Source organism: Mercenaria mercenaria, chromosome 4 (genome assembly GCF_021730395.1).
Source record: "Mercenaria mercenaria strain notata chromosome 4, MADL_Memer_1, whole genome shotgun sequence".
Taxonomy (NCBI): domain Eukaryota; kingdom Metazoa; phylum Mollusca; class Bivalvia; order Venerida; family Veneridae; genus Mercenaria; species Mercenaria mercenaria.
Window position 1 is genome coordinate 73,056,608 of NC_069364.1, and position 19,552 is coordinate 73,076,159.

At 37.0% G+C, this 19,552-nt stretch overlaps 1 protein-coding gene across 3 annotated transcripts in view; it reads right to left on the bottom strand.

The window, feature by feature from the left end:
- Nucleotides 1-2,536: 2,536 nt before the first annotated feature.
- Nucleotides 2,537-19,552, bottom strand: part of LOC123552141 (serine/threonine-protein kinase 33-like) — a 56,179-nt gene continuing 39,163 nt past the window's right edge. For 2 of the 3 annotated variants that reach the window (XM_045341558.2, XM_045341560.2), the window contains exons 5-11: nucleotides 19,022-19,110; nucleotides 17,749-17,836; nucleotides 16,674-16,749; nucleotides 15,842-15,957; nucleotides 14,052-14,137; nucleotides 3,928-4,164; nucleotides 2,537-3,036 (exon numbers count right to left, since the gene is read on the bottom strand). In XM_045341558.2, coding sequence (XP_045197493.1) covers nucleotides 2,758-3,036; nucleotides 3,928-4,164; nucleotides 14,052-14,137; nucleotides 15,842-15,957; nucleotides 16,674-16,749; nucleotides 17,749-17,836; nucleotides 19,022-19,110 — 971 coding nt within the window. In that variant the 3' untranslated portion in view covers nucleotides 2,537-2,757. Of the gene's footprint in view, nucleotides 3,037-3,927; nucleotides 4,165-14,051; nucleotides 14,138-15,841; nucleotides 15,958-16,015; nucleotides 16,129-16,673; nucleotides 16,750-17,748; nucleotides 17,837-19,021; nucleotides 19,111-19,552 lie in introns of all 3 variants that reach the window. The other variant, XM_045341561.2, reaches the window with a different exon arrangement.

Sequence of the window (19,552 nt, forward strand, 5' to 3'; positions counted from 1 at the left end):
GTTTTTCTATCTTTAGACCTACTGACCTAGTTTTTGACCCCACGTGACCCAGTTTCAAACCTGACCTAGATATCATCAAGGTGAACATTCTGACCAATTTTCATGAAGATCTCATGAAAAATATGGCCTCTAGAGAGGTCACAAGGTTTTTCTATTTTTAGATCTACTGACCTAGTTTTTGAACGCACGTGACCCAGTTTCGAACTTGACCTTGATATCATCAAGATGAACATTCTGACCAACTTTCATAAAGATCCCATGAAAAATGTGACCTCTAGAGTGGTCACAAGCAAAAGTTTAGGGACGGACGCATGGATGGACGGACAACAGACGTCATGCGATCACAAAAGCTCACCTTGTCACTTTGTGACAGGTGAGCTAAAAAATAGTTTCATTTGCATCATGACACTGAATAGAAAACAATGCTTCAATTTGTCATATCTCAACTGAGTGGCATATAATGCTTTGTTTCGGTCATTAGTATGGCCTGATTCCAGCTTTAATGGTGGAAGTAAGGCAGTCAGTTTACTGCTGTAATAGTGAAGGGGGACAGACTGTTTCCAGCTTTAATAGTGGAGGGGGACACAAGGTTTCAACTTTAATGGTGGAAGAGGATAGAACATTTCCAGCTTCAATGGTGAAAAGGGACACAAGGTGCCCCTTAGAAGGTATGTTGCATGAGCAGGCATCTAGGTAGAGCAAGTTTCCTGACTCAGGAGAATTCTATATCTATATCTCAAGTAGGTTTTCAAAGCTACGGCAGTGAATGTGAAGTGATTCTAATTCAGTTACCTAAACCACTTGGCCAGCCAACACTCAGTATAATACAGATGAAAGGATTTCCTGGAACAAGATCAAATACAAAATTATTCGCAATTTTCTCTGCTTTGCTTGCATTTCAGAAATTGTAGCAGTTTCATACGAAATGTCAAATACATTTGCAGAGACTATATTAACCTGCAAAGCAGCTGCTGTAAAACTCACCAAATAAAAATACCAAACCACAAAATACATCCGGTGCCCGGAGAAATAAAAATTTGCACCCAATGACAATTTACAAAAGCAGAAACATAAGTTGATCTTTATCATTCTGACAGAAGTGTTTAAAACTGAGCTAGTGCCAGAAAAAAAATGTAACTTGGATAAAAATATAGACTTTTAAAGGAAATATATTTATGAATCATACTTAATAATTTGCTAATACTGAGGTTTTGAGTTAGGTCTGTAAATATGGCATTGCTAATGGGATGACACTTGAAACTGTTGTTTTCTGTATGTTGTTGGTGTGGTAGACAAACTAACTGGTTTAAAACTTCAGGTTCAGAGAAATTCTAGTGAAGCCTGTAGATTCAGGTACAGTTTAACATAAAACAAGTCGGACTAGTATCTTAAGAGGTTTTTGCCATCTCATATTTTTCTGCAACAAGACAATATTCAGAACTAGTGATGAATCGGTCAACATGGAAGCCAACTAAGTCAATACACTTCATTTTATAAATATTTGATCATGGTGGATAGAAACTTAACAAAAATGGTGGGTATCAAACAGTAAAGTTACGGTTAGAAAAGCAAGTTATAATTTACCCCCATGATTGCATTAAAAGATAAAATTATAAAGCCGTACTGCAATGAATTGTTTCATACACCTGCAAAACCATGCTATTTTTTCTTTAAAAACAAAACAAAAACTGAGGCAGTTTCCTCAATGTGCCTCAGCAAATCAACATGAATACCTTACAGTTTTACAGTATAAATCTAAAGAAGTTTCAGGGTCAATTTTATAACATGTACACCTAGTAAAGCAAATCAATAACGTAACACCTGCATATCACATACTTATGAGACAGAAAGGCGAGGTACTAATTCATTTAAATAAATTTTAAAGGTATTTACATAAATCATGCATACACAATGTGTTGGTGCTAATTTACTTCATATGAAAACACACAGCACTTAAAAAACCATAAAATACATTATGAAATACATGCAGAATAATGCTCTAAATATAGTGGAAATAATCAGATGAGGTAACCGGGCAACAATTTTTACCTTAATTTCTTAAAGTAAAATTAAGAAAATTAACAGACACCTTAGCGGTAATACTTGTTACATTAATGCTCAATACTGACAACATTCATTTTCAGAAATTTTGACAGTATTTTAACTTTTTCATGTAATTAGTGAAAAGCTACTTTCATATACTTGAATCAGTATGGAATGAAATATAACAAAGAATTTCCAGGTTTCATGCAAGTCTTACTCCAATCTGACTGTAGCATCCAAACTTGAGCAATCACTAATTAAAACACTTCACACTGCTACTGCTTCATACATTATCAAGTACGTTAAAAAAGGAAAACGAAATACAATAATGATGTAATTGTTTCACATAGGATACATGTTTTTCATCACAGTTTTCAATGTTGGACGGTAACAAATGAACACACTTTTCTGCTGTATAGCAGTCTATAGATACCAGTTAATAACTAGCATAATCCAATATTTGGCCTCCTTTTTACTATATATATACTATTCAACCTGTATGTACATTAACACTGGTAATGAAGCTTCCAAGCCTATAAAAAGCCATTTTCAAATGCAAACCTCACCTCTTTATATTCAATTCAATCACCATTTCATCTTCAGTTCTGTTTTATAACATGCTGCAGTGATGGGTCATTTTCACGGTCAAAGTTTGCATTTCAATACGTCACTTAAAACAGATACTGATAAATACACTATTGGTATGCACTGTCCTTATTTTTTAACAGGATTGTTTTTGGTAGTCTGTTTCACAGCATTGCCCTTACTTAATGTTGGCGTGTTTCTGTGGTTATTGACGGGAGTGGCTCTCAGAGCATTCTGTGTCCCTGGTCGGGGCTGTGGTGTGTTCAGCTGTGCAGTACGAGAGCTTGGCAAAGGTGATTTAGAGCCAGGTATTTTGGTGGTAACATTCAATGATTTCAAAGATGGCCCAGTAGAGTTACGTGGAATGCTTCCCGTTGATGAACGGTTCTGACTTGTTCTCGATGAATTCTACAAAATAGGAAGATAGCGTAAAAACAGACAGTGAACTTTGACAAAAAATGCATCACACAAATGGCATAAATCACACTTAAATTCATGTTCTATTAAAATACCGAACTTGCTTCAATTATAGAACATCTAAATGACTTTCTCAAAATATAAATTAATGAATCTGTTTTGGAAGCTACTGTGATGTATCATCACATGTCTGGCTGAAACCTTCTTGTATGTGTATGGTAAACATACAAAACACCTGAGCAAATTTAACTTAAAAATTTAATAAACTTCTTTAAAAAGAAGAGAATGTAAATTTATTCAAATAAATCATTCCTCTAACCATACTATTGCATTTTTTATTTTTTTCTAATAACTGCCCTCCCAATTCAAATTACAACACTTTACAGACATTTTCAAATATACACAAGTTTTCAGTGTTTATACAATTAATCATTGGATAAAGTTTCTAATACAAATGTACATGCTTGTAGCTTTCTCCTCGATCCTGGGACATTAGTCATATGTTTGCATTAAGTATATGAATATTTAGAAAAAATACATACTTAAATCCAAGTTCTCTGCCCTTAAATATGAAGACTTGAATAATCAACCCTTCACAAGCAACATATTTTTTTATAGACTGTTACTATTTTGCAATTTAACCTTTAGCCTGCTGGCAGCAAGTGATTCTGTCTTTGCAACCAGTGCAGACCATGATCCGTGCAGGCTGATCATGGTCTGCACTGTTTACTATTCAGTCAGTAAATTTTCAGTGAACGCCCTTTCAAATAATAAATGGTACTGCCCAAATTGAATGATGGACCAGTCCATTTTAGAAATTTAGCGGAGTAAGGGTTCAAGGTTTGAAAATGCATGTAATTCTGTCCACTTAGTAAATCCTACCTTCCCTCCTGAGCCTGGCTTCTTTCCTCCTGAACCCTTTCTGTTGGTTTCACTGGATGTTGATATAGAAGGTTCATTGTTATTTGTTTCCTCTGTGTGGTTCTCATCGTGGACCTGTGTGCCCTCCTCACCATCTGTCTCTCCATTTATTGCACTATTTTCACCATCTATTTTTAAATCATCTTTCCATTCTTTCATCAGTTCTAGAACATTTGCTGACTGTCTTGCTTGGTCACCCTAAAATATTTTATTTATGAAAGAATTCATACGTTCATAATAACTGACTAAATCCATACTTTGATGTAGTATGTATACACAAATAAATAAGTTTAATCAAAATTTCACTATCATTTAATGAAATGTTATTAAAAAGACACACCTCCAAATATACATCAAGCTTCATTTCTTAAAAGGAAAGTTACCTCTATAAAAAAAAACAAGAGGGCCAAGATGGCCCTAGGTCGCTCACCTGATAAACACACCATAACAGTGTAAACATGTTTGACATAGTGATTTCATGGAAACAAATATTCTGACCAATTTTCATTAAGATTGGATCAAAAATGTGGTCTCTTAAGTGTAAACAAGCATTTTCTTCAATTTGACCTAGTGACCTAGTTTTTGAACTAAGATGACCTACATTCGAATTTGATCTAGATTTGATCAAGGCAATCATTCTGACTAAATTTCATCCTCGATTAAAGAATACAGCCTCTATCGCATACAAAACATTTTTCTTTGATATATCCTAGCGACCTAGTTTTTGACCCCAGGTGACCCATATTCAAACTTGACCTTTATTTCATCAAGGCAATCATTCTGACCAAAATTCATCAAGACCAATTGAAAAATACAGCCTCAATCGCATACACAAGGTTTTTCTTTGATTTGACCTCGTGACCTAGTTTTTGGCCCCAGATGACCCATTTTCGAAACTGGCCTAGATTTCATCAAGGTTATCATTCTGACAAAATTTCATGAAGATCAATTGAAAAATACAGCCTCTATCGCATACACAAGGTTTTTCTTTGATTTGACCTAGTGACCTACTTTTTAACCCCAGATAACCCATTTTCCAACTCGGCCTAGATATTATCAAGGTAATCATTCTGACCAAAATGCATGAAGATAAAATGAAAAATACAGCCTCTATCGAATACACAAGGCTTTTCCTTGATTTGACCTAGTGACCTAGTTTTTGATCCCGGGTGACCCATTTTCTAACTTGGCCTAGATTTCATCAAGGTAATCATTCTGACAAAATTTCATGAAGATCAATTGAAAAATACAGCCTCTATCGCATACACAAGGTTTTTCCTTGATTTGACCTAGTGACCTAGTTTTTGACCCCAGATGACCCATTTTCGAACTCGGCCAAGATTTCATCAAGGTAATCATTCTGACAAAACTTCATGAAGATCGGTTGAAAAATACAGCCTCTATCGCATACACAAGCTAAATGTTGACGGACGACAGACATTGAGCGATCAGAAAAACTCACCTGAGCATTGCTCAGGTGAACTAAAAAAATTGACATTTTACTAGAATGATATTCAGTGCAGCTTAACTGCATTCTGTCTGTTTTTAAATTTCTACTGCAAAATGTTTGAACAAGACTAACAGGACCAGATAGCCTCAAGCTTTACTGCAAGACGTACAAACAAAACCAAATGGATGATTGCTTTACTGCAAACATTACAAGACTTACAGCAATGGCTCCATGCATTGCTGAAACACTTACAAACAAGACTAACAGCAATGGCTCATTGCTTTACTGCAAGACTAACAAACAAGACTATTGCTTTACTGCAAGACTTACAAACAAGACAAACAGCAATGGCTCCATGCAGTGCTGACAAACAGCAATGGCTCCATGCAGTGCTGAAACACTAACAAGACTATTGCTTTACTGCAAGATTTGCAAAACAAGACTAACAGCAATGGCTCATTGCTTTACTGCAAGACTTACAAACAAGACTAACAGTAATGGCTCCATGCATTGCTGAAACACTTACAAACAAAATTAACAGAAATGGCACCTTACATTGCTGAAACACTTACAAACAAGACTAACAGAAATGGCTCACTGCTTTACTGCAAGACTTACAAACAAGACTATTGCTTTACTGCATGACTTACTATTGCTTTACTGCAAGACTTACAAACAAGACTAACAGCAATGGCTCTGTGCATTGATGAAAGACTTACAAACAAGACTATTGCTGACTGCAAGATTTACAAACAAGACTAACAGCAATGGCTCCAAGTATTGCAGAAAGACTTAAAAACAATACTAACAGCAATGGCTCATTGTTTTACTGCAAGACTAACAAACAAGACTGTTGCTTTATTGCAAGACTTACAAACATGACAGACAGCAATGGCTCCATGCCTTGCTAAAACACTTACAAACAAGACTAACAGCAATGGCTCTATGCATTGCTGAAAGACTTACAATCAAGACTATTGCTTTACTGCAAGACCTGCAAACAAGACTAACAGCAATGGCTCATTGCTTTACTGCAAGACTTACAAACAGGACTAACAGCAATGGCCACATGCATTGCTGAAACACTTACAAACAAGACTAGCAGCATTAGCTCATTGCTTTACTGCAAGACTACAAACAAGACTATTGCTTTACTGCAAGACTTGCAAACAAGACTAACAGCAATGGCTCATTGCTTTACTGCAAGACTTACAAACAGGACTAACAGCAATGGCTCCATGCATTGCTGAAACACTTACAAACAAGACTAACAGACATAGCTCATTGTTTTACTACAAGACTCACAAACAAGACTACTGCTTTACTGCAAGACTCACAAACGAGACTAACAGTATTGGCTCCATGCATTGCTGAATCACTTATAAACAAGACTAAAAGCAATGACTCCATGCATTGCTGAAATACTTACAAACAAGACTACTGCTTTACTGCACGACTTATGAACAAGTCTAACAGCAATGGCTCATTGCTTTACAGTAAGACTTACAAACAAGACTAACAGCAACAGATTACTCCATGCTTTACTGCAAGACATAAAACAAAACTTTACTGAAAGTTCTAAAAACAAGAGGACCATGATGGTCCTGAATCGCTCACCTTTTCCCACATGATCCAGTTTTGAGTATGACGTCGTTTTTTCTATTATTTGACATAGTGACCTAGTTTTTGAGCTCATGTGACCCAGTTTTGAACTTGACCTAGATATTATAAAGATAAAAATTCTGACCAATTTTCATGAAGATCCATTGAAAAATATGGTCTCTAGAGAGGTCACAAGGTTTTTCTATTATTTGACCTATTGACCTAGTTTTTTAAGGCACGTGACCCAGTTTCAAACTTGACCTAGATATCATCAAGGTGAACATTCTGACCAATTTTCATGAAGATCCATTCAAGGGTATGGCCTCTAGAGAGGTCACAAGGTTTTTCTATTTCAAGACCTACTGACCTAGTTTTTGATCGCAGTTGACTCAGTTTCAAACTTGACCTAGATATCATCAAGATAAACATTCAGACCAACTTTCATACAGATCCCATGAAAAATATGGCCTTTAGAGAGGTCACAACGTTTTTTCATTATTTGACCTACTGACCTACTTTTTGAAGGCACGTGACCCACTTTCGAACTTGAATTAGATATCATCAAGGTGAACATTCTGACCAATTTTTATGAATATCCATTCACAAGTATGGCCTCTAGAGAGGTCACAAGGTTTTTCTATTTTTAGACCTACTGACCTAGTTTTTGACCGCACATGACCCTGTTTCGAATTTGACCTAGATATCATCAAGATGAACATTCAGACCAACTTTCATGAAGATCCATTGAAAAATATGGCCTTTAGAGAGGTCACAAGGTTTTTCTATTATTTGACCTACTGACCTAGTTTTTGACGGCATGTGACCCACTTTCAAACTTGACCTAGATATCATCAAGATGAACATTCAGACCAACTTTCATACAGATCCCATGGAAAATATGGCCTCTAGTTAGGTCACAAGGTTTCTCTATTATTTGACCTACTGACCTAGTTTTTGATGGCACGTGACCCACTTTCGAACTTGACTTAGATATCATCAAGGTGAACATTCTGACAAATTTTCATGAAGATTTCATGAAATATATGGCCTCTAGAGAGGTCACAAGGTTTTTCTATTTTTAGACCTACTGACCTAGTTTTTGACTGCACCTGACCCAGTTTCGAACTTGACCTAGATATCATCAAGATGACCATTCAGACCAACTTTCACACAGATCCCATGAAAAATATGGCCTTTAGAGAGGTCACAAGGTTTTTCTATTATTTGACCTACTGACCTAGTTTTTGATGGCACGTGACCCAGTTTCAAACTAGACCTAGATATCATCAAGGTGAACGTTCTGACCAATTTTCATGAAGATCTTGTGAAATATATGGCCTCTAAAAAGGTCACAAGGTTTTTCTATTTTTAGACCTACTGACCTAGTTTTTGATGGCACGTGACCCAGTTTCGAACTTGACCTAGAAATCATCAAGATGAACATTCAGACCAACTTTCATACAGATCCCATGAAAAATATATTCTTTAGAGAGGTCACAAGGTTTTTCTATTATTTGACTTACTGACCTAGTTTTTGAAGGCACGTGACCCAGTTTCGAATTTGACCTAGATATCATCAAGGTGAACGTTCTGACCAACTTTCATGAAGATCTTGTGAAATATATGGCCTCTAGAGAGGTCACAAGGTTTTTCTATTTTTAGACCTACTGACCTAGTTTTTGACTGCACGCAACCCAGTTTCGAATTTGACCTAGATATCATCAAGATGAACATTCTGACCAATTTTCATGAAGATCCATTGAAAATTATGGCCTCTAGAGAGGTCACAAGGTTTTTCTATTTTTAGACCTACTGACCTAGTTTTTGATGGCACGTGACCCAGTTTCGAACTTGACCTAGATATCATCAAGATGAACATTCTGACCAACTTTCATAAAGATCCCATAAAAAATGTGACCTCTAGAGTGGTCACAAGCAAAAGTTTACGGACGGACGGACGCACGGACGGACGGACGACGGACACTGCGCGATCACAAAAGCTCACCTTGTCACTTTGTGACAGGTGAGCTAAAAATAGACTAACAGCAACAGCTTCATGCTTTATTGCAAGACTTACAAACAAAATTTTCAGCAATGGCTCCATGTTTTACTGTAAGAGTTACAAGCCTAACAATGATAGCCCCATGCTTTACTGTATGACTTACAAACAAGACTAACAGCAACAGCTCGTTGCTTTACTGCAAGACTTACAGCAATAGCTCAAAGCTTTTCTATAAGACTTACAGCAATAGCTCAATAATTTACTGCAAGACTTACAGCAACAGTTCAATGCCTAACTGCAAGAACAGCAGCAATAGCTCAATGTTTTTCTACAAATCTAGCAGCAATAGCTCAATGCTTTTTTGCAAGTCTAACAGCAATAGCTCAATGCTTTACTGCAATACATACAGCAATAGCTCAATGCTTTACTGCAAGACTCACAGCAGTAGCTCAATGCTTTACTGCAAGACTTACAGCAATAGCTCAAAGCTTTACTGCAAGACTTACAGCAACAGCTTAATGCCTAACTGCAAGAACAGCAGCAATAGCTCAATGCTTTTCTACAAATCTAGCAGCAATAGCTGAATGCTTTTCTGCAAGTCTAACAGCAATAGCTCAATGCTTTACTGCAATACGTACAGCAATAGCTCAATGCTTTACTGCAAGACTCACAGCAGTAGCTCAATGCTTTACTGCAAGACTTACAGCAATAGCTCAAAGCTATACTGCAAGACTTACAGCAACAGCTCAATGCCTAACTGCAAGAACAGCAGCAATAGCTCAATGCTTTTCTTCAAATCTAGCAGCAATAGCTCAATGCTTTTCTGCAAGTCTAACAGCAATAGCTCAATGCTTTACTGCAATACGTACAGCAATAGCTCAATGCTTTACTGCAAGGCTCACAGCAGTAGCTCAATGCTTTACTGCAAGACTTACAGCAATAGCTCAAATCTATACTGCAAGACTTACAGCAACAGCTCAATGCCTAACTGCAAGAACAGCAACAATAGCTCAATGCTTTTCTTCAAATCTAGCAACAATAGCTCAATGCTTTTCTGCAAGTCTAACAGCAATAGCTCAATGCTTTACTGCAATACGTACAGCAATAGCTCAATGCTTTACTGCAAGACTCACAGCAGTAGCTCAATGCTTTACTGCAAGACTTACAGCAATAGCTCAAAGCTTTACTGCAAGACTTACAGCAACAGCCCAATGTTTAACTGCAAAACTTACAGCAATAGATCAATGCTTTACTGGCAAGACTAACAGCAAGATATTATTCTAGACAGCTCCATGCTTCACAGACTGCTAAAGTATGTTTTCCTTATAAAAACTGAATGATTCACTTTGTATTTCTTTTTAATTTACAATTTCCAAAATACAGACATGTATCTGAAGGTGTGTCTAACAAGATTGTCAAGTGACTGTGATATACATGTATCTGGAGGTGTGTCTTACGAGGATGCCAAGTGACTGTGATATACATGTATCTGGAGGTGTGTCTTACAAGGATGCCAAGTGAATGTGATATACATGTATCTGGAGGTGTGTCTTATAAAGATGCCAAGTGAATGTGATATACCTGTATCTGGAGGTGTGTCTTACAAGGTGAGTCTTACGAGGATGCCAAGTGACTGTGATAAACATGTATCTTGAGGTGTGTCTTACAAGGATGCCAAGTGAATGTGATATACATGTATCTGGAGGTGTGTCTTACAAGGTGAGTCTTACGAGGATGCCAAGTGACTGTGATAAACATGTATCTTTAGGTGTGTCTTACGAGAATGCCAAGTGAATGTGATATATATGTATCTTGAGCTGTGTCTTATGAGGATGCCAAGTGAGTGTGATAAACATGTATCTTGAGGTGTGTCTTACGAGGATGCCAAGTGACTGTGATAAACATGTATCTTGAGGTGTGTCTTACGAGGATGCCAAGTGAATGTGATATACATGTATCTGGAGGTGTGTCTTATAAGGATGCCAAGTGAATGTGATATACCTGTATCTGGAGGTGTGTCTTACAAGGTGAGTCTTACGAGGATGCCAAGTGACTGTGATAAACATGTATCTGGAGGTGTGTCTTACGAGGATGCCAAGTGACTGTGATATACATGTATCTGGAGGTGTGTCTTACAAAGATGCCAAGTGAATGTGATATACATGTATCTGGAGGTGTGTCTTATAAGGATGCCAAGTGAATGTGATATACCTGTATCTGGAGGTGTGTCTTACAAGGTGAGTCTTACGAGGATGCCAAGTGACTGTGATAAACATGTATCTGGAGGTGTGTCTTACAAGGATGCCAAGTGAATGTGATATACATGTATCTGGAGGTGTGTCTTATAAGGATGCCAAGTGAATGTGATATACATGTATCTGGAGGTGTGTCTTACAAGGTGAGTCTTACGAGGATGCCAAGTGACTGTGATAAACATGTATCTTCAGGTGTGTCTTACGAGGATGCCAAGTGAATGTGATATATATGTATCTGGAGGTGTGCCTTACAAGGATGCCAAGTGAATGTGATATATATGTATCTGGAGGTGTGTCTTAGAAGGATGCCAAGTGACTGTGATATACATGTATCTGGAGGTGTGCCTTATGAGGTTGCCAAGTTAATGTGATTATATCTCTCTCTCTGGAGGTGTGTCTTACAAGGATGCCAAGTGACTGTGATAAACATGTATCTTGAGGTGTGTCTTACAAGGATGCCAAGTGAATGTGATATACATGTATCTGGAGGCGTGTCTTATAAAGATGCCAAGTGAATGTGATATACATGTATCTGGAGGTGTGTCTTACAAGGTGAGTCTTACGAGGATGCCAAGTGACTGTGATAAACATGTATCTTGAGGTGCGTCTTACAAGGATGCCAAGTGAATGTGATATACATGTATCTGGAGGTGTGCCTTATGAGGTTGCCAAGTGAATGTGATATATATATATATATCTGGAGGTGTGTCTTACAAGGATTCCAAGTGACTGTGATAAACATGTATCTCGAGGTGTGTCTTACGAGGATGCCAAGTGACTGTGATAAACATGTATCTTGAGGTGTGTCTTACGAGGATGCCAAGTGAATGTGATAAACATGTACAGTGAAACACTGCTCGCTCGAGGTCGCAACGGGATGAGCAAAATGCTCGAGTTATCCATGGTTTCGAGCGACCAAAACATTGACCAACATACTAAGAAAATTGAAGTTTGGTTTACCAATTGTCATCGAAACCATTTGCAGAGGAAACGGTGATGCGTAATAATAACACACACGTGACATTTTCAAAAAAAACAAACGTATTACAAACGTTATTTATGATAGATCGTAAATGGCACATGTGAAGAAACAGCTAAGACATTTTTTTTATTTGAAATACTGTAATCGAATTCGCATTTTTCTTCTCCAAATTAAGATCTCATAATTATCGTCTCAACTTTATGAAAAAGGCTATATTATTTCCTTTATTTGCATGCAAACAACTGTTGATTAAAATATTAAGATCTCATAATTATCTTCTCGATCCCGCAGAAAAAAAGTAATAATTAATAACAATTTTGATCAATAAAATTTTTCTTCCACCTTTCATCAATAATTAATCTCATTATCAGATCAAATATACCGACAAACAAACATTTAAGACAGTCGGGGAATAGACCATGCAATTCTCATGGCGTGGGAAAATTTTCAATTAACCGATACATTCTGACCGCCGAAAGTGTGAAAATTTGGACACCTCTGCTCGAGTTTGCCATAAGCAACAAAGAGTAAATTAATACACAGGGACCATGTGTCATGCTCGAGCAATCGAGTTATCGATGCTCGACCCAGCCATGGTAATTTCACATAGAAAATAGAAGGAAATCGGCCGGGACCACATGAATTGCTCGAGCAAGCCCGGGTGCTCGCGTCATCGATGCTCAAGCGAGCGGTGTTTCACTGTATCTTGAGGTGTGTCTTACGAGGATGCCAAGTGAATGTGATATATATGTATCTGGAGGTGAGTCTTACGAGGATGCCAAGTGAATGTGATAAACATGTATCTTGAGGTGTGTCTTACGAGGATGCCAAATGAATGTGATAAACATGTATCTGGAGGTGTGTCTTACGAGGATGCCAAATGAATGTGATAAACATGTATCTGGAGGTGTGTCTTACAAGGATGCCAAGTAAATATGATATATATATGTATCTGGAGGTGTGTGTTACAAGGATGCCAAGTGAATGTGATATATATATGTATCTGGAGGTGTGTGTTACAAGTATGCCAAGTGAATGTGATATACATGTATCTGGAGGTGTGTCTTACAAGGATGCCAAAAGAATGTGATAAACATGTATCTGGAGGTGTGACTTACAAGGATGCCAAGTGAATGTGATAAACATGTATCTGGAGGTGTGTCTTACAAGGATGCCAAGTGCATGTGATATATATGTATCTGGAGGTGTGTCTTACAAGGATGCCAAGTGAATGTGATAAACATGTATCTGGAGGTGTGACTTACAAGGATGCCATGTGAATGTGATAAACATGTATCTGGAGGTGTGTCTTACAAGGATGCCAAGTGAATGTGATATAGATGTATCTGGAGGTGTGTCTTACAAGGATGCCAAGTGAATGTGATATACATGTATCTGGAGGTGTGTCTTACGAGGATGCCAAGTGAATGTGATATACATGTATCTGGAGGTGTGTCTTACGAGGATGCCAAGTGAATGTGATACATATGTATCTGGAGATGTGTTTTAGAGGTGCCAAGTGTCTGTGATAAACATGTATCTGGAGGTGTGTCTTACGAGGATTCCAAGAGAATGTGATACATATGTACCTGGAGATGTGTTTTAAGAGGATGCCAAGTGACTGTAAAAGATGTATCTGGAGGTGTGTCTTACAAGGTTGCCGAGTGACTGTGACATTTAACACAAGCAATTTTTTCACTCTAAGCTTGAACTCTTCCTCCCCTAGTTATTACAAGTTGTCAAACCAGCACATTGCTGAATATGTATAATAGATCAGAGCCAGATATTACATACCGTGATCCAATGATGGTTTAATACTTCACTGGCTGTCAGTCTATGGGCAGGATCTGTATTTAACATCTTCTTTATACATTCTTTAGCTAAAATATATAACAGTAACAAGAAATTTATACACAAGTTTTAAACCAAGATGACCACGCTGACCATGACCTACAATGACCATAACCTTGTTGTTTTAGGTTATTTTCATCTCATTTACAGAAATACATTAACTTTATCTTGTCTTAAGGTGTGTCAGGACTATCTTACAATAAATGTTTGTGCAGAAACATGTGTACATCAGAAACTAGAATAATATGATGATATGAGTAGCATATACAGTATTATGTGACAAATATACTATTGAATGCAGAAAAAATCCTTTCGACCATACAAATTAAAGTGACTTAAAAGACATTTATTAAGCTTTACGAATGATTACTTAATATTTAACAATACCGGTACTCTGAATACACACATATTGCATGAAATATTTAAAAACAGAAATGGCTTTAAAATGTATATACAGAACTTCTTTTGAGAAAAGGAATATGACCTCTTAGTTTAAAAAATACTTGAACTGGTTATCATCAACTTTAAAATCCACAAAACAACTATTATTAACAGATGACTTACAAAAAATATTTAGGTAGATATTGTCTAGTGTACCTTTGCTTTAATCATAAAATATTAACAGATTACATTAACAAACAGTTATGTAAAATCTTTACATATTACAGTCTGAAGTTTCCATTAATCTCTATACTAAGAAGAAAAGCATATGAAAAAAGATACTTTACGAGGAGACAAGCCACTATAGTTTTGCATGCAATGTATACAGTAAGAAGAGATATGAGCTAGTTCTAGATAGAGTTAATTATATTCATATCTGATTTTGTTTGTAACACCTGCATATTTAGACCCAAATTGAGTAACCCCATTTATATGGCAAATACAGGTAAACTTGGTTCGCTGGGACTCGAAGGGACCAGAAATTTGTTCGAGTTATCTGTAGTTTGAGCCATTGAGTAATATACATTATATAAGGATTTTTCCGAGACCTGACAATGAGTTCAAGTGAAGGGTACTGTTCGAATTATCTGAGTTTGAGCAAACAAAGTTTGACTGTATAATACAAATACATCTGTCAAATACATCTGTCAAGATGTTTTCTTGTGTCATTTGCGTACATAATTGTAATACTAAAGCAGACCATTTTTACAAGATTTTAACAGTATTCACATACATATATACAATTCATTTTTAGAACTAATAAAACTATCTTAGCACATGCAGATGACTAATCTGTCAGGAGTTTGTGGTACAAAACCAAAGCCTCTCCTTCCCAGACTTGCTTGGAGGCAACACAAATGTACTGTTCTCTGCCGCTAAAACAAAGATTTCAGATAGGAAAATAGAAGCAATCACTTGTCACAAGCACTAAAAGCAAGCTTCTCTCTTGTATATATTTATACATATGTATAAGCAGTGGACAGAATGCATATAGAGGTGAAACTATCTGTTGACTATCCAAAGCATGTAAATTCCACTTTTTCTGTTGCATAGCTGAATTTAAGACATTGATTTTAAGAAAATATTTCATATTAAATAAAGAATAAATATAAAAAGGTTTAAGAATATGCAGTGCATATTTCTCATCACTGTTTCAAAGTACTGCTAACACAAAAATCTGTTACATTCAGCTACTGCACCTGCATGCAGAGTATTTCAAATAATGAGAAAACCAGAACTGATAGAAGATAGATATAGCGAGTGGAATTTCTCAGCCTTGGTACCAGACAAACCTTGGTCGGAGACCGGTTTCCAGATTTTGTCAGGGGTAAAGTCTATGTAACCTTTCTTGATTAGTTCATACAGGGTATCCTCATCCTTCGCCTGAAACGGTGGGTTACCACACAGTCTGGACATAACAAAAAATAGGTTAGAAATCATAACAAATAGACTACACATAAACAAACCTTCGTCTGACACCTCGTTCCACATCTCATCTGTGAAGTCAATATCTCCTTTTTTGATGATATCATACAATGAGTCATCATCTTTAGAGCGAAATGGGAAGTAACCACAAAATCTGTTTAAATATTAGAAACATTTCCAAACATGTATAAACTGACATATCAACATATAGAACAGCATTATTGACTGATTTACAAGTGAGTGATGCTGGTACTATTTTTTACAATTTGTTCTCCTAACACAAAGAACTGCAGCATTGCAAAATGTATTTAACAGATAAAAGATGCTTAATATATAACCTTTCCAGATGTGTGCCAACATCATCAAGACATGCTGTCTGTGTTGATTATTTTCTTTAACCTTGAACTTTTTGCAAACCCTTAAGCCATTTCAACGTTAAACTAATGTTTTTCAGAAAAAAAAGCCCGGCCATATCAGTTCCTGTTGCAACGTTTTGTACCAGGAGTGACTGTAGGGTGTAGTCACAAAGCCGTGCTCAGTTCAAAGAAAATATCAACAGTACGGTTACAGTGCCAAAGAGTGACAGCTGCAATGAAAAGGTCCAATTTTAAGACCCTCAAACATGCAATTATTGTTCATTTATGAAATATATACATCTTTACACTACTTAACTCAAGTTCAAAGAGTAGTTCTACTTACAAAGTGTAAACAATCACACCTAGAGCCCATACATCACACTGTTGACTATACGTTTTATTATCTATAATCTCTGGCGCTGAAAATATTAATGACATAAACTTTGATATAAATGAGAAATGAATGACTTCAAATATAAACTTGCCCATTTATATGTATTTGCTAACAAGTGTGCAGATCTTAGATAAGTACAAACATAAGACAAGGGTGCATGCACTTTAAAACTAACGACTCTTTAAACATATTTTACTGCTTGAGAACCAATACCTGGATTTTAGATAGTTTTTACAATTTTGTAAGGCACCGTGTTTTCTGAGTGTGATTGATATATGAGCCGCGCCATGGGAAAATCAACATAGTGGGTTTGCGACCAGCATGGGTCCAGACCAGCCTGCGCATCTGCGCAGTCTGGTCAGGATCCATGCTGTTCACTAATGGTTTCTCTAATTACAGTAGGCTTTAAAAGCGAACAGCATGGATCCTGACCAGACTGCGCGGATGCGCAGGCTGGTCTGGATCCTTGCTGGTCGCATACCCACTATGTTGGTTTTCTCATGGCACGGCTCATATACACATATAAACCTAATTTTGTTACATAAAGTAAACTTAAAGTAATATGTAAGATCTTACTGATTTATAAGTGATTATAAATTTAAAAAAAAATTTAGATATATAAGACAGTTACATAATGTAGGAAAGTTGTCATCCCATCAGTGAAAGCGTGATATCGTCAGAAATGTGCCAGATATCAAAATCTGGCACAACAGGTCTTACGACCACTGAAATCAGCCTCATGCTGCTCAAACACATTTTATTTCAGTGCATATTTGTTACTATAATTTAGCAACATGTGCATTAAAAGATCTTTACCATTTAAATGAAGAGATTACAAATAAAAAAGGACATGTTTGACTATTAAGGTGGGAAAATTCTGTCTAGTTGATTATGATAATGGACATGATAAAATCGTAGGTGTTCATACATTGGAGGAAAGAAATACTAAAGAAATACTATCCATATATCTTCCGTTGGTTCATCTGGGAGAAAGCAGTAATACAAGGTCGACATACTGACTTACCCATATAATTTGGAGTTCCACAAAAATCTTGCATCATATTATCATGTCCTACACCACTCTTTGTTATAGACAAACCAAAATCTGTCACCTGAAATGTTACATCAATAACTGACTCTTTAATCCTTACCCTGCTAAATTTCTATTATGAACTTGTCTGTCTTTCTATTTGGACAGTACCATTTACTGTTAAAAGGGGTGCTTACCAAAAAAAGATACTGACTGAATAGTGCAGATCAAGATCAGACTGCATGGATGCGCAGGCTGATCATGATCTACACTGGTCGCAAAGGTAGAATCAATTGTGTCCAGCGCGCTAAGGGTTAATCAGTAAAATTCTCACCGATACCCAAATTATTACAGCCTTTGTATGAAAGGATATACAAATCAACATCTAACATTTCCATCAATCTTAAAGTAAACAAATGAGCCATGCCATGAGAAAACCAACATAGTGGGTTTGCGACCAGCATAGATCCAGACCAGCCTGCGCATCCGCGCAGTCTGGTCAGGATCCATGCTGTTCGCTAACAGTTTCTCCAATTCCAATAGGCTTTAAAAGCGAACAGCATGGATCCTGACCAGACTGCGCGGATGCGCAGGCTGGTCTGGATCCATGCTGGTCGCAAACCCACTATGTTGGTTTTCTCATGGCACGGCTCAAATGCTTGAAACAATTACCGTATAACCCCGTTTAAACGCCCCCGGGGGCGATGCATTTTACGAAAAATTTGATCCAAACAATGTCAGTAACTCGTATAAACGCCCCCCTGTTCATCCCAATTCATGCACTGACATATTAACCCGATACGTCATCGTACTGGGAATCTGTGTAAAGTCGCGCGCTGAGTGACGTGATCCGAGTTAAATTCGATCAATACTGTAGTGTTTATAGCCCAGATGTTTATGTGGATTTACCTGCACGTAGCATACTCAGTACTTACACACAGTAGATTTATTTGGTTTATTTGTGCCATGCCTGTTGACGTGTTTAAAAGTTTGTGTTAATAAAGTGTGGTTTTTTTTTGAAATTCATTTGTATTGTTATGGAATTGTTATTATCTGGATATTATTGTGTTGGATCAGGACCAATTTTTGAAGGTAAGATTTTTTTATTTTCCCCAAAAAACGTGGGGGGGGCGTTAATTAGAGGGGGGGCGTTAATACGGGGTTATACGGTAACAAGGTACTGAAATCATAAGGGGTTGTTTTATAATGATTTTGTATAAAATCTAAAACAAAGATCAAAGTATAAGTATATAGATAAACAACATACCTTGATTTGAAGTCTGTCTTCAGGATTTGTGGCATCTGGGAATTTGCTGACAAGAATATTCTCTAACTTTAAATCTCTATGTACTATATCTGAAAATATAGGATGTCTTATATCAATACATACCCATTTTCAGTCTGAACAAATATACCTTCAGTGAAAAGTGAGATATCATTGTAAACTTTTGCATCAAGTATGTGACATCATTTCACTGAATATCATTCAGTCCTTATGCTGTTTAAAATCTCATCAGCTGGACTAATTTGCACATTTCTTAATACAAATGAGCTGCACCATGAGAAAATCAACATAGCACATTTGTGACCAGCATGGATCCAGACCAGCCTGCGCATCCACACAGTCTGGTCAGGATCCATGCTATTCGCTTTCAAAGCCTATTGCAATCAGAGAAACCGTTAGCGACCAGCATGGATCCTGACCAGACTGCATGGATGCGCAGGTTTGTCTTAGGATCCATGTTGGTTGCAAATGCACTATGTTGGTTTTCTAAAGGTGCGGCTCAAATCTAATAAC